At 40.5% G+C, this 13,538-nt stretch overlaps 2 protein-coding genes across 2 annotated transcripts in view; one reads left to right on the top strand and one right to left on the bottom strand.

The window, feature by feature from the left end:
* The window catches only part of LOC311052793 (glycerol-3-phosphate dehydrogenase [NAD(+)], cytoplasmic), a 346,962-nt gene that overhangs the window by 35,275 nt on the left and 298,149 nt on the right, over positions 1 to 13,538 (top strand). The window lies entirely within an intron of this gene.
* The window catches only part of LOC311052790 (glucose-6-phosphate 1-dehydrogenase), a 33,123-nt gene that overhangs the window by 11,269 nt on the left and 8,316 nt on the right, over positions 1 to 13,538 (bottom strand). Inside the window, exons 3-8 of the mRNA XM_084067995.1 lie at positions 9,117 to 9,154; positions 7,796 to 7,904; positions 5,262 to 5,479; positions 3,245 to 3,403; positions 2,307 to 2,432; positions 168 to 261 (exon numbers count right to left, since the gene is read on the bottom strand). Coding sequence (XP_083924121.1) covers positions 168 to 261; positions 2,307 to 2,432; positions 3,245 to 3,403; positions 5,262 to 5,479; positions 7,796 to 7,904; positions 9,117 to 9,154 — 744 coding nt within the window. The remainder of the gene's footprint in view (positions 1 to 167; positions 262 to 2,306; positions 2,433 to 3,244; positions 3,404 to 5,261; positions 5,480 to 7,795; positions 7,905 to 9,116; positions 9,155 to 13,538) is intronic.

Genomic DNA, 13,538 nt, shown 5'->3' with positions numbered 1-13,538 from the left:
CTATACTACGACGATCTCCGTGAGGACGGAGGTCACGGAGATTATTCCACGATTTTTCAAATGTACAGTAACATCGCTCTTTTACGCTGGCAAGGGGACCGGAGACGGACAAATTCATTCATTCATTCCTGGCAGTGAAAGACTTAATGCCAATCGGTTGATGGTACCTTCTCATCTCTGACATCATCAGAGCTGGTGGAAGCTGGCTTCTCCATGGCAACCAGACACAGCATCTGCAGCAAGTGGTTCTGCATGACATCACTGAGAGAGAGAGCGAGAGCGGGACAGACAATTACTTACACCACCTCTAATGTTATTTCATTTATCTCTGAATACAATTTAGGCATTTAGCTCTTATCCAGAGTGACTTAATAATAAGCAAAGGTAAACACACACACATCGGATGCAGAGAGACAGTGTGGTCGAATGAATTCATGAAAATAACATGTCATCTAAATCATTGGTTCTCAAAGTGGGGTCCGGGGACCCCCAGCGATCCTTAGGGGGGTACCAGGGGGTCCCCAGCAAAATTAGTTAATGAAGCGTTACAATCATTTGAACCCCTTTATCCATATTTTTACTTTGGCTGTTAAAAAATGGCAGATCTACAAGCTCATAGCGCGGCACTAGATCTGCCATTTTTGAAAAATCTTTATTTTTTTTTGCAAATCTGAATATATATATATTTTAAAGCAAACATTTGTAGCTCAAATCTTTGCTTCTGGGGGTCCCTGGAACAACATATTTTTATATGGGGGTCCGCGGCCAAATACATGTCATTTTGGGGGTCCTTGACATGAAAAAGTTTGAGAACCACTGATCTAAATTACAAGTAACAAAAACATGAGAACAAAATGATAGATTCATAGACTTGTTTGACAGCACTATTATCAGTGTTGTCGTGTCAATAAAGTTTTTTTGTTAATGTGTATTTTCAGACATTTAACCACTTAAACCCTCAACACTTAGTAAACTTGACCTTTGGCTCTGTACTTTGCCTGTTACGTTTTCCCTCTACTACAAACCTCATTGCCGAAAATAGCCAAGCTTGTAGATTCCTATTTTTGGCTAACGTTCTCCTCAGAATAGGGATGCTAGGGTTCAAGTGGTTAATGTAAATAGATATAAATAATAAAAATATCCTATCACACAAAGATTTGGAGACCCCCCTGTAGTAACTCTGCAGTAGGGGTCCCGGACCCCCTGTTGAAGACCCCAGATCTAGATAAACTACTAAGGGCTGAGGTTGCGTTTTAAGAGGTGAGTCTGCAGTTCTAACTACAGGGTTCCCACACATTTTTAACAATACATTTTCAAAACTTTTCCATAACTTTCCAAAGTATTTCACCCCATTTTCAGGCCTATAGCAATCATATGGTGCAATAATGAGACTCTTAAACCAGTGTGCTATCAATGCACCAAGACAGACCAGAGCGAAGGCGTCATGTATTGCTCACAGGCCCTCGTTGGAAACAAGACCGTAAGGACTTTCATGAACGGACCTGTTAAAGGAATATCCTTATGTGACAAAAAGAACAGATCTACAAGCTAACAACGTATCCCATAGAACTGCATTTAACCAGGTTACATCTTTGGCGTAATGTTGGACAAAAAACTACTTTGAGCTTGTAGATCTGCTACTTTTGATATTTTTTACTTTGAATCCTAAAAATGTTGGACATATGAGGTTTCCACCCAACAGAGATGATATTCAAACATTTTCCAAAACATTTGATTAATTCCAAACCTTTCCCAGGCCTGGAAAACATTTTTTTTCTGATTTCTAAATATTTCCAGGAATTTCATGACCGTGGGAGCCCTGTAACTACAATGGGGAGTTTGTTTCGCAGTTGAATGCTTCACCACATCACTTTGAATCACAGTGTGTTAACGGTATTTGTGAACGTTGCCATGTCAAACATCACCGTGTGTAACAGCATGTGATCGTTGCCATGTCAAACATCCCATAATAGGCATAAAGACATTCACAGGTGTTACCAATGATACTAATGAAGGCTCTGTTCCATTCTGGTCAAACAGAGTCAGGGTGCTGATATTGTGCATGTTGGCTCACTGGAAACACTCTGCTACACCAGTGGGTCTACAGTTGGGGTCCAGGGACCCTCATGGGCCCGTAAGGGTCCGTTTGGTTCCATTTGTACACTCTCAAGAGTTATGGGGGTCGTGGAAACCACTGTGCAACACTAAATGGAACAGAGCCTTCATTAGCATCATTGGTAACAGCTGTGAAGGAAGTGATAATATGGCTGCTGTGCATAGAGCCTATAGACATTTCCTCTTCTTACCGGATGATGCCGAAGTCGTCAAAGTATCCTCCCCGTCCCTGAGTGCCGAAGGGTTCTTTGAAGGTGAGGACGACGCAGGCGATGCTGTCCCGGTTCCAGATGGGACCGAAGATGCGGTTCCCAAACCTGGAAACACAAAAAGTTACACCGTGAGCCTCTGCTCAAGGAAGACGGCTGTTTGATCATCATTATTATTACGTATATTTAACCCATTAAGACCGGGGAAGGAAACACATCTATGTCATTTTAAGATGTCTTTGGCTATTCAAAAATAGCGCTAGCGCTATGAGCTTGTAGATCTGCTAATTCTTTTTTTTTTTTTATCGTCAACATTTTTGCAAATCTTTGAATATATATTTTTTTAAAGCGAACATTTGTAACTCAAATCTTTGCTTCTGGGGGATTCTAAAAATGTCTTTTAAAACAAGTTTTTCATTTTTTTAAACCTATGTTGCTAAAAACAGTGGTTCTCAAACTTGTTTCATGTCAAGGACCCCCAAAATGTATTTGGCCACAGACCTCCATCTCAAAATATGTTGTTCCAGGGACCACTAGAAGCAAATATTTTAGTTAAAAATATATATTATATTCAAAGATTTGCACACATTTAAAAAAAATAGCAAATCTACAAGCTCATAGCTCGGCACTCGGTGCCATGCTATGAGCTTGTAGATTATTTTTGAATAGCCAAAGAAATCTTAAAATGACACAGATGCGTTCCCGACCTTAATGGGTTAAAAAAAATGGGTTAAAAGGTATGCCAAGTGATTATCTTTGGTTAAAATAAGTGTTAAATAGCTTTATATTCTACAGCATCAATTCATAAATGTATGACTTTTACGGCATGGATCTACAGGAGATTAGCCGTTTATAAGAAGGGCTCTTATAAAGTATAAGTGGGGTCTTGTAAAGTTTTGCGTTCTCAGAGTGTTCAGTACCTGAGCACCATGAGGTTCTGGACCATCTCCTTGCCCAGATAGTGGTCGATACGGTAGATCTGCTCCTCAGTGAACAGAGAGGACAGGTGTCTGGTCAGCTCCTCAGAGCTCTGCAGATCCCGTCCAAATGGCTTCTCTACGATCACCCTGCTCCAGCCTCTGTAACACACACACACAGAGATTTTATGAATACCATAAAAAAATTAGTGTCAATTTTTAACCCTAAAGCCAAAAATGGCAGATTTACACGCTCACAACACGTCGCTCAGTGACACGTTGTGAGCTTGTAGATCAGTTTGATGAGCTTGTAGAGTAGAAATCAGGCATAACTCCAACTCTTAAACGTAACCTCTAAATAGCTCATCGTAACCTCATCGGACCAGTTTTAAAATTGTCCTCACAATGTCTCACATTTTACTATACTTGTGGGGATATTTGGCCCTCGCAAGTAACAAACACACACACACACACACACACACACACACACACACACAGACACAGACACAGACACACACACACACACACACACACACACCCTACTAGAAACCGCAAATTAGTCAAAGCCTATCTATCTAGCTGCCTAGCAGAAATGGAAATTCAAAGACGTGTTTTACAGATATTCTAAAATGTGAAATCTTTGCAACTGTGGCGATCGGTTGACTCACGACCAAACACAAGATGACGGCTTCCGGTTCTCAACTATTAGAGTGGAGTAACAGACCCTCTGTACTAGCATTGGAAGATTGAGGAAGAGATAATCTGTCTTGAGAGACTACACCACTGGAGAACACAGCTGCTCTTTAGACAACCATAATTGGGTTAAAAATGGACTCTTCCTTTCCGGCTATGAAGGAGAACATGTATTCTATTACTGCCAACGTTTGTTTTTGCTGACATTAAGGACAAAGAACTAGAATAAGCAGGCCTTTGTAAACGTTTGGTTGGGTGTCAAAATTTGGTTTCAAGTACAGTAAGAACCGAATCCACCAGATACCCATACAAATTAAGGAATCAGAATCGATATAGGGTCTGGTATTTGTCCTAATAAATAAAATGTCTAAAGTGTAAATTGAGATCAGACGCTCTTAGCCCCCAACCCTTTATTAACTTTTTTATTTAACCAATATGGAACCAAAACGGCGAATCAAGAACAACAGGAATCAATAAACAGAATTGGAATCGACAAAATCATAACGATACCAATCCCTAGGAGTCAGTGCAGATAAAAAGCAGCCGTTGAGAGCAGTGTTGATTTCGTCGACCAAAACTATGACGAAAAATGTTCGTCGACTACCTTTTTTTTACTAAATAAAACTAATTTAGTCCTACTAATTTAAAACTAAATAAAAACTAAGCTAAGACTATGACTAAATATACTGACAATTTTGTCAACAAATAAAAACTAGACTAAAATGTTAGGGAGGGATCTAGTGGAGAAGAGATGGAGAGATTGGTGCGCGCAGGTGTCTCAGACCAAAAATAGCTGATCTACAAGCTCACAACGGATTGTGAGCTTGTTTGTAGATCAGCTATTTTCGGCATGCAGCGAAGTGAAAATCTGCCATTTTGATGGCCTCACAGCCAACCAAAAAATACATTTTAGTCCAGGGGTCTTCAACCTTCTCAGGCCAAGGACCCCCTAGCTGAGAGAGAGATGAAGCAGGGACCCCCTGCTTCATCTCTGCCCCCCTGCGTTGTGAGCTCTACAAGCTCACAACGCCTCGCAGCGTGAGGCGTTGTGAGCTTGTAGATCTGCTATTTTTTGGCTAAAGTTCTCCTTAGAAAAGGGATGCTAGGGTTCAAGTGGTTAAGGTAAAACACAAAGATTTGGCGGACCCCCTGTAGTAACTCTGAGGACCCCCTAGGCGTCCCGGACCCCCTGTTGAAGACCCCCGTTTTAGTAGACTAATTCAACTGTAGATTTAGTCGACTAAAATCGGACAGAATTGTGTTCAAAAGACTAAATCAAAATGTGGCGTCATAATCAACCCTAGTTGAAAGGAGTTGGAACACTGACTTGAGGCTCATGGAGTGGTGTTTGATGTTCTTGGTGACGTCGTGGTAGACGGTGGGGGGCAGCGCCAGGTAGAAGAGCCGGTTGGCCTCGGCGCCGCCGGGCAGGGACAGCAGGTGCGTGTGGAGCTTGGTGAAGGAGGCCTCCTCCGCGTACTTCCCGCTGACGTAGGTGTTCCTGCCGAAGAAGGCCGACAGGCGCTCCGCCTCCGACTCTGCCACCTGACATCGAAAGAAGGGAGTAAGAAGTGTTTAAACTACATAGGTGGGCAAGATGTATTTCCAGAGAGGGCCATACTGGCATTGCACAATTGAATTGAAACTTGAAACACATAGTGCTGAATTATGTTAAAACTGCATGAATTTTGTAGACATGCCAGACTACTTTACAATACAGTACTTCTTTTCACAACAAGAATTTCCAGTTTCCACAAGCTTACAACCCATCACTTTGTGACGCGTTGTAAGCTTGTAGATCAGCCATTTCTGCTTTACATGTACAGTATAAAATGTAATTACATATTAAATATGTTAATATTGTCTTTGTATATTTATGTTATTTGTCATATATCTGCCCTGTGCAATTTTTTTATTACAAAGACTAAAAGGCAAACATGTTTTTAAAATTGTGTGTTCCAATGTTCAACAATGCCAAACACACAATTAACTTAAATTTGTAATCGTGACAGCCGTATCTTCCGCTGTATTATGACTTGACGACCAAGCAGTTTATGCAAAGGTAAAAAAAAAAAAAAAAGTATATAGCATGTTATTTAAACAGGCCATGTTTACCTGGCATCCTATCATTTCTATAGTTTCAACGTACAGATTATTATTCATCGATATCATATTGTTTTTTTTCAGACTGATGCTAGGTTCTTGGTTTATCTGTGATCCTAGATTACTGATGCGTTTACCTTGCACGTCACTCTGGATAAACAGCGTCTGCAAAATGCCTAAATTGTAAAATCATCTCATCCCGGTTGCGTTACTGTAACTCACCATTACAGCGTGTATAAAATGCTGCAGCTGCCAGGAGTCCTGACTGGCAGCTGCATTAGTGGACTGCTTAGACACACAAGTGTTAAGGTCCCACGCTGAAGCTACAAATGCGATGGTGCCTTTTCGGCAGCCGACTCAAAACTGTGGTACAGTCTTTCAACGTTAGGTCTGCATCTTTTCTGGACACTTTTAAATCCAGACTTAAAACACACCTCTTCTCCCTGGCCAGTCTCCATGCCTGCCCGCCCATTATACCTTCTACTAGCTTTTTTGGGGGGTTATATTTTATGCGGTTTTAACTCATGTTTTTATTCTACTGTTATTGTCTTGGACACAGGCCGGGGTCTGATCAGCCTCGGTCGGGTTGCCTGGAGGAGGGTGTCTGTTGCAAGACGCGAAACACCCGGTGACTCCAAGTAACAACACTGATGATGTGTCCCAACAGTAAAACAGTAAAACTCTTGGAGTGGGAGGAACAGACGGGGTGACGACCACGAAGAGCGTGGTGACATCTGCAGAGACAGAGGACGGCTGGAGAGACGGCGACCCGGGGTGGAGAGGGTTGGCAGCCCTAACCACTTCTTCTGAGAGGAAGAACCCAAAAGCTACAGACTGTGGTTAAACCATTAAGAACTGGAACTGTGTCATTTTTAGATTTGAGCTAAAAAGCATTATTTTACACTTTGGGCTATTCAAAAATAGCAGATATACAAGCTCGTAGCGCGGCACCGAGTGCCGCGCTATGAGCTTGTAGATCTGCTATTTTTGAAAAATCGAGAAAATGTGTGCAAATCTTTGAATATATATTTTTTTAAAGCGAACATTTTTAACTCAAATCTTTGCTTCTGGGGGGTCCCTGGAACAAGATATTTTGATGGGGGTCCGCGGCCAAATACATATATTTTTGGGGGTTCTTGACATGAATAAGATTGAGCACCATTGATATAGAAACATACGTTTTTGAGAATACTGTTGAGATTTAGGAGACATGTAGAATCGGCTTCAGGTCTCAATGGGTTAAAAATCCATCAAGGCAGAATGAGATGTTCATTCCCAGCGGCAATGATGACGACGCAATGCGCAGAAGAATGCCCACTTCTGGTCAGACGAAAGAGGAGCCAGGCCCGCAACGCACAATGCCTAGAGAGCCTCCTAGTGTCACCAACACCTGCTGCTAACATCTCACCAGCCACTCGAACCCCCTCAAGAGACAGTGGGGGCTGTAAGCATGCCACTTGGACACAGGACGGGGTCTGATCAGCCTCGGTCGGGTCGCCTGGAGGAGGGTGTCTGTTGCAAGACCCGAAACACCCGGTGACTCCAGGTAACAACACTGATGATGTGTCCAAGTTTGTGCATCAGTGGATGTTTTTGTTTACCGATTTATTTTTGTATTTATTTTGTATGCTGTGCAACCCTTGGTTGTTTTTAAACACTACACATAAAACTGGCTTGAATTGACTAAACACGCCGTTAATGGATTTACCTGTTCAGAGGAGAGACAAGGTGAATGTGTAAGTGTTACAGCTTTTTTACCTTCAGGTAGGGCATGCAGGCGGTGCGGATGGCATCCACTGTGAGTTCAGAGCGAGCGAAGCCCACAAAGTGCGTCTGCTCAGGGAGGAGACCGTCTCTGAACAACCACCTGGCAACACAAACACAGCAGGGCGTCAATTATACACAACCTCCCAAGCACCGGTCCAATTACACGTACAACAGAGTGGGTGAAATATTTTTGTTTTATTTTAGAGTGCGAGCTCTCTTACAATACAGTTACAGGAAAAGTTAGAATAAGGAAGAGAGGAAAGGAACACAGAACAGGTCAATTCATCCATTCAGACCGGGAAAAGCATACCTATCATTATAGATTTCTTTGGCTATTCAAAAATCGTGAAAATGTGTGCAAATCTTTGAATATATATATTAAATATATATTAAAGCAAACATTTTAACTTAAATCTTTGCTTCTGGGGATTCTACAAATGTCTTCTAAATCCTAACAGTTTTTTTAAAATAAAATCGGTAACACTTTACTTAAAGGTTGCGTCTATAATGCATTATAATCACATTTATAACGCATTAGAATGCACTTATAAGGTATTATAACACTTGTTATATATGTTTATTATAATTAACAAGAGTTATGAAGTATTATAACTTACAATAATATCATTTATACATGCTGGTCATAACGCATTATAAACTCAGTGGAACATTATAACAACCAGGTACAACTGTATGTAAAGGTCTTATCTATAATGCATTATAATCACATTTATAGTGTATTACGATGCACGTATAATGCCTCATAACACTCGTTATAAATGTTTATGATTATACATGACTTCTAACAAAGACACTTTATAACTGACTAAGTTAAGGTAGCTATAATGTGCTGTTCCACTGAGCTTACAATGCATTATGACCAACACTTATAATACTTTATAAAAGTTGTTATAAGTTGTCATACATAATTATAAACATTTATAACGAGTGTTATAATGCCTTATAAGTGCATTATAATTATACATGTGATTATAATGCATTATAGACGCAACCTTTAAGTAAAGTGTTTCCAAAAAGGTAGTCGCTATAATATCAGTGGTTCTCAAACCTCAAGGACCCCCAACAGTTGATAGATGGCACTATGAAAGGCAGAAATGCTTCTCGTTGCTCTCAGGTGGAAACCTTGCATGTCCATAACCATTACATTTCAGGAAATGGAAAAAGCGACCAAAGTTCCTACAGATCCAAAGTTTTTGATTTACAAGGTTTCTGCCCGACAGCAACGATATGCAGCAGATAAGTCAGTCAGACATATAGGTCAGTCAGTCAGTCTTATAAGCATATTACTCACCACAGGGTTGGGTAGATTTTCTTCTTAGCTAAATCCCCCTGCAGGTATAAACATATGTTCACAGTTAATATTTACCAGAGAGAAAACAGGTCAGACAGACACATGATTATGTCAAACATGTTACTGTGTTGTTTACAGTCCTACTGCTTAGTCAGTGCAGCCTGTCAAGAGTAGTGATTAGTACACATGTGTTAACCACTTAACCAACTCTATACGTTGTTAAACATGGTCCCCCAGGGCTCTTTACAAGGTCCCCTCCCTTCCTTTTTTTCCTCTACACCAATCTCTTACCTAAACATAGGCAGTAAGGAACACAGCTAATAAAATGAATGAGTGTTAGATTTAGCTGTGTTGGATATAGGTGTGTCAATGTGACTAGCTGCAGCTGTGTTTCTTACACGGTGTAAGGTGCAGCCTGCCATGTGTTTAATCGGCTGTAGTATGTTTTTTGTTCGTTTGTTTTTTTAAGTCATTTTGGGTGAGATTTTCAAGCCTTACACTAACAGTGGGCAGAACAGCGACAGTGGAGAGAGACAGGAAATGGCCGGTCAGAGATGGGGAAGGATATGCAGCAAAGAGCCTTGGTCGGAATTGAACCCAGGTCGGTTGTGCAAGGACTGAGCCTTAACTCATTGACTGCCATGGACGAGTACACTCGTCAGTTGGCACTGGGTCCACAGTGCCAAGGACGACCTTGACTCGCTAACCTATGAATGATGCCTTGCCTGTCAGAAAAGGATAGACCCGGAAATGAAGTCATTTTTTTTTTAAAAACAGCTTGTTTACTTGTTTATTTGTTGTGGAAATATTACGTTTCTGTTTGGCTAAAGCAAGCTACATTCAACTGGCCACAACTATGCAACGGATTACCACGGCCGGACAATTTCTTTTATCAATTCTACGAGACCCCTGTGCGTGTAATGAGGCGATCGTCGTCCGATCGCGGAAAATATTCCATGATTTTTTCAAAGGTTAGCAAAATCGCTCGGATTCACTGGCAAGGGCAGCTATAGACGATGTTTGAACTCTGGCAGTTAAAGAGTTAATGGTAAGCGATCCATTAGGTGAGCCACAGGGGAGCCCCTGCTGTAGTTTTGAACATGAACTGGTAAACGTATAATACATATATCCCCCTTTATGTTGTTAATGGCAGCAGGTGAGTAGGCTGCTCAGGCTCATTGCACAACCACAGTCAGTAATGGCAGCAGTTCTGCCTGCAACCACTAACCACATACAGATAAGATAGCAGCAGCAAGAAACACACTTTACTGTTCTTTCTTGCTTATATTAGATAAAAGGCATACAGTACAGCACCACACCACTGACTGGTACAGCAGTACAGTGAACCAACATGATGTAATCCCAGTGGAGGGAGAGATAAGATCAGGAATGGCCTGTGTGCCAGCAACAGTACAAAGACGAAATGGGACTAACCACAGAATACAAGAAAGAAGGAAAGAAAAAAAGAAAGAACGAAAGAAAGCAAGCCTCTACAGGCCAATATTCGGCAAGGCACAAACATGTAGACCAATAACAAAATTCTACCGTCGAAGCTGGAAAAGAAAAGCTGCATCCGATTACATTGTAGTGTAGTGTGAGGTCTCTGTCAGCAACAGATACAATGTTTTACATTTAGGAAATTATACAAACTGGGAGTGATAAATGCTCTTTGTTGAAGAAGCCATCTTAAATAAAAGATGTAAAACTCGTATGCAAAAAGTATCCAATATTTAAGAACTCAACACAGTAGCCTTTACTGAGTCGTTAACCACAGCAACCCTAGAGTCCCTATTCTGGACATGTCATAATGGGCGAACATTAAGCGAAAATAGCAGATCTACAAGCTGAGGTTTTTTTTTCTTACTATTTTTTAAATAGCTATTTTCTGCAAAGATATTTGTTATGGAAGGACCAAGTGCAGATCCCCTGAGGGACCCCAGTTAAATAAGTATATAGGGTTGAAGTGCTTAATGTTAAAACTCAGTCAATGAGTCAGACCAGTGTGGCTGAGTTGCCACATAATGTCCATGATGGCCTGTTGTAACAAAGCACTACTTCTCAAGTTATCATGAAATGTAATCTGTGGCTGGATCAATGCCAAGTGTGTTTAACTTTGGAGGCATGTGTACACTCAATTATTACAGCAAAAGGCACTGTGCCACTATGGCATGGTTAGTGTGCAATATTTACTAAACGTACAGTGGCCAGACACCAGCGATAAGAACATGATGATAAAAGGTGGGATGATCGCCGCTTGTGTGCTCATTTGTGTGATCATTGGAAGTAAAGGACTATTTGCTAGTAGCCAAAGAAGTCGTAGCCAGACCACAGTGCAACTAGTAGTCCATGAGCCAGACAAGATTTCATTATCGAAAGAGTGGGTAAAACCATACCTATATTAAATTGTTTATAGGGTCAATATAAGTAAATAAATATATGATAACCTTTCCACAGGAGCATCTTTTTCATATTTATCACACATTTTGTCATTTCCCCCATACGTACATGACAGGTGAAAAAATGGCAACATTTTAAAAATAGGTATCATAATGAAACTTCCTGAGTTGATTACTTACATGAAGACAATGATTTATCGTATTACAAGTTTGAAATTGTATATTTAAATATGCAATTTAGGCATTTAGTCCATGAGCCAGAGCCCCAAAATTGAGACAGATATTGAATATTCCCTCGTTAAAAACCTTTGACTCCAACAAAATGAAATAAGAATGTTGACTCTGGCTTTGTCCAATGTTCCAATGTTGATTTTGGAAAGTTATGCAAATTTGGGCATATTCCTAATACCTAATTTGCATATCTAAATATACAATTTCAGAAAACTTGTAATACGATAAATCATTGTCTTCATGTAAGTAATCAACTGGGGAAGTTTCATTATAACTGTTTTTTAAATGTTGTAATTTTTTCACCTGTCATGTACGTATGGGTAAATAACAAAATGTGTGATAAATATGAAAAAGCTGCTCCTGTGGAAAGGTTATCATATATTTATTTACTTATATTGACCCTATGAACAATTTAATATAGGTATGGTTTTACCCACTCTTTCGATAATCAATTTTGGGGCTCCGGCTCATGGACTATACTGTAGGCAGTTTATTTGAGCTAATTGCAATTACTTTGCATAATCATTTGAATGGTTTCCATTCATCTGCATAAAAACAGCTGGATGAAATCAACAGAAAGAAATGTCAAACTTCCATCCTTATTGCCATGTTGTTGTCCAGGCTCTTTTAACCTGGTGTCTCTATTTGGACATTTACCTGCGAACATTTTTAAAGATCTTGGAAAAAGTTCATACATTTTTGAGGATATGACCCCGTTTTGGCCATAGTACATCATCACTTTCATTACTGGCACCGGCCATCACTTTCATTACTGGCACCGCCCATCACTTTCATTACTGGCACCGGCCATCACTTTCATTACTGGCACCGGCCATTGCCAGTCATGTCTTTGTATATTTAAGTCATTTATGTCATATCTGCCCTGTGCGGTTTCTGTTTACAAAGCCTAGAAGGCAAACAGAAATGTGATTTGCATTTGATGGTGACAGCCTGTAAGTGCAGCAAGAGAACACAGGCAGGCCGTTCAGGCTGATAACACAGCTAATATTTGTGCTGGGAACCGCCAGTGTTGCCAGATTCTGCGAGAGAAACAAGCGGTCAGGTCTACGAAAACAAGCCCAAAAGCAGCGACTAGCTCACATGATCACACACATGCATACATACATACATACATGTAGGGGGATCCCAGCAAAATGACTCAATCAAAATCTGTTTTATCACTTGAACCCTATATAGATCCACTATTTGAAAACAGCAGATCTACAAGCTCACAACGCTTTGTGAGCTTGTAGATGGGCTATTTTCAAAACATCTAGAAACATTTGGAATATTTGAGAAACATTTTTAACTACCTGTCAAAAGCTATTTTCAGACGGGGGTCCACGGACGACATATTCATTTGGAACCACCAACATAAGCCCAAAGTGGCTTATAATAGGCAGACTTGGCAACACTGGTGAACAGCAGTGCTCATGCATCTAGGAGTGAGCAAGGACAGAGCTGGCCTGTGCAGACCAGTGTTTCCATGTCTGCTTATAATAAGCAGTTTTTCTGTTAAGTTGTTTTTCTGTTAAGTTGCTTGTAAATATCGGTAGTTGCGAGTTGGGTTTTTTTGGGCTTGTTTCTAAAGTGTAGTTGCTTATTTTGGGCTTGCTGTGTAATGTTGTTTAAACCAGTGGTTGTCAAAAATGTTCATGTCAAGGACGGCCAAAATAATATGCATTTGTCCACCGACACGACGCCCCCTCTGAAAATATTTTTTGTCTTAAAATGTCTTAAAAATATTCAAAAAGTTTCAAGATTTTCTTTTGAAAATAGCAGATCTACAAGCTCA

Source organism: Gymnoscopelus microlampas (assembly GCF_963454915.1).
Source record: "Gymnoscopelus microlampas genome assembly, chromosome: 10".
Classification (NCBI taxonomy): Eukaryota; Metazoa; Chordata; class Actinopteri; order Myctophiformes; family Myctophidae; genus Gymnoscopelus; species Gymnoscopelus microlampas.
This window is presented reverse-complemented; position numbering and strand designations above follow the sequence as displayed.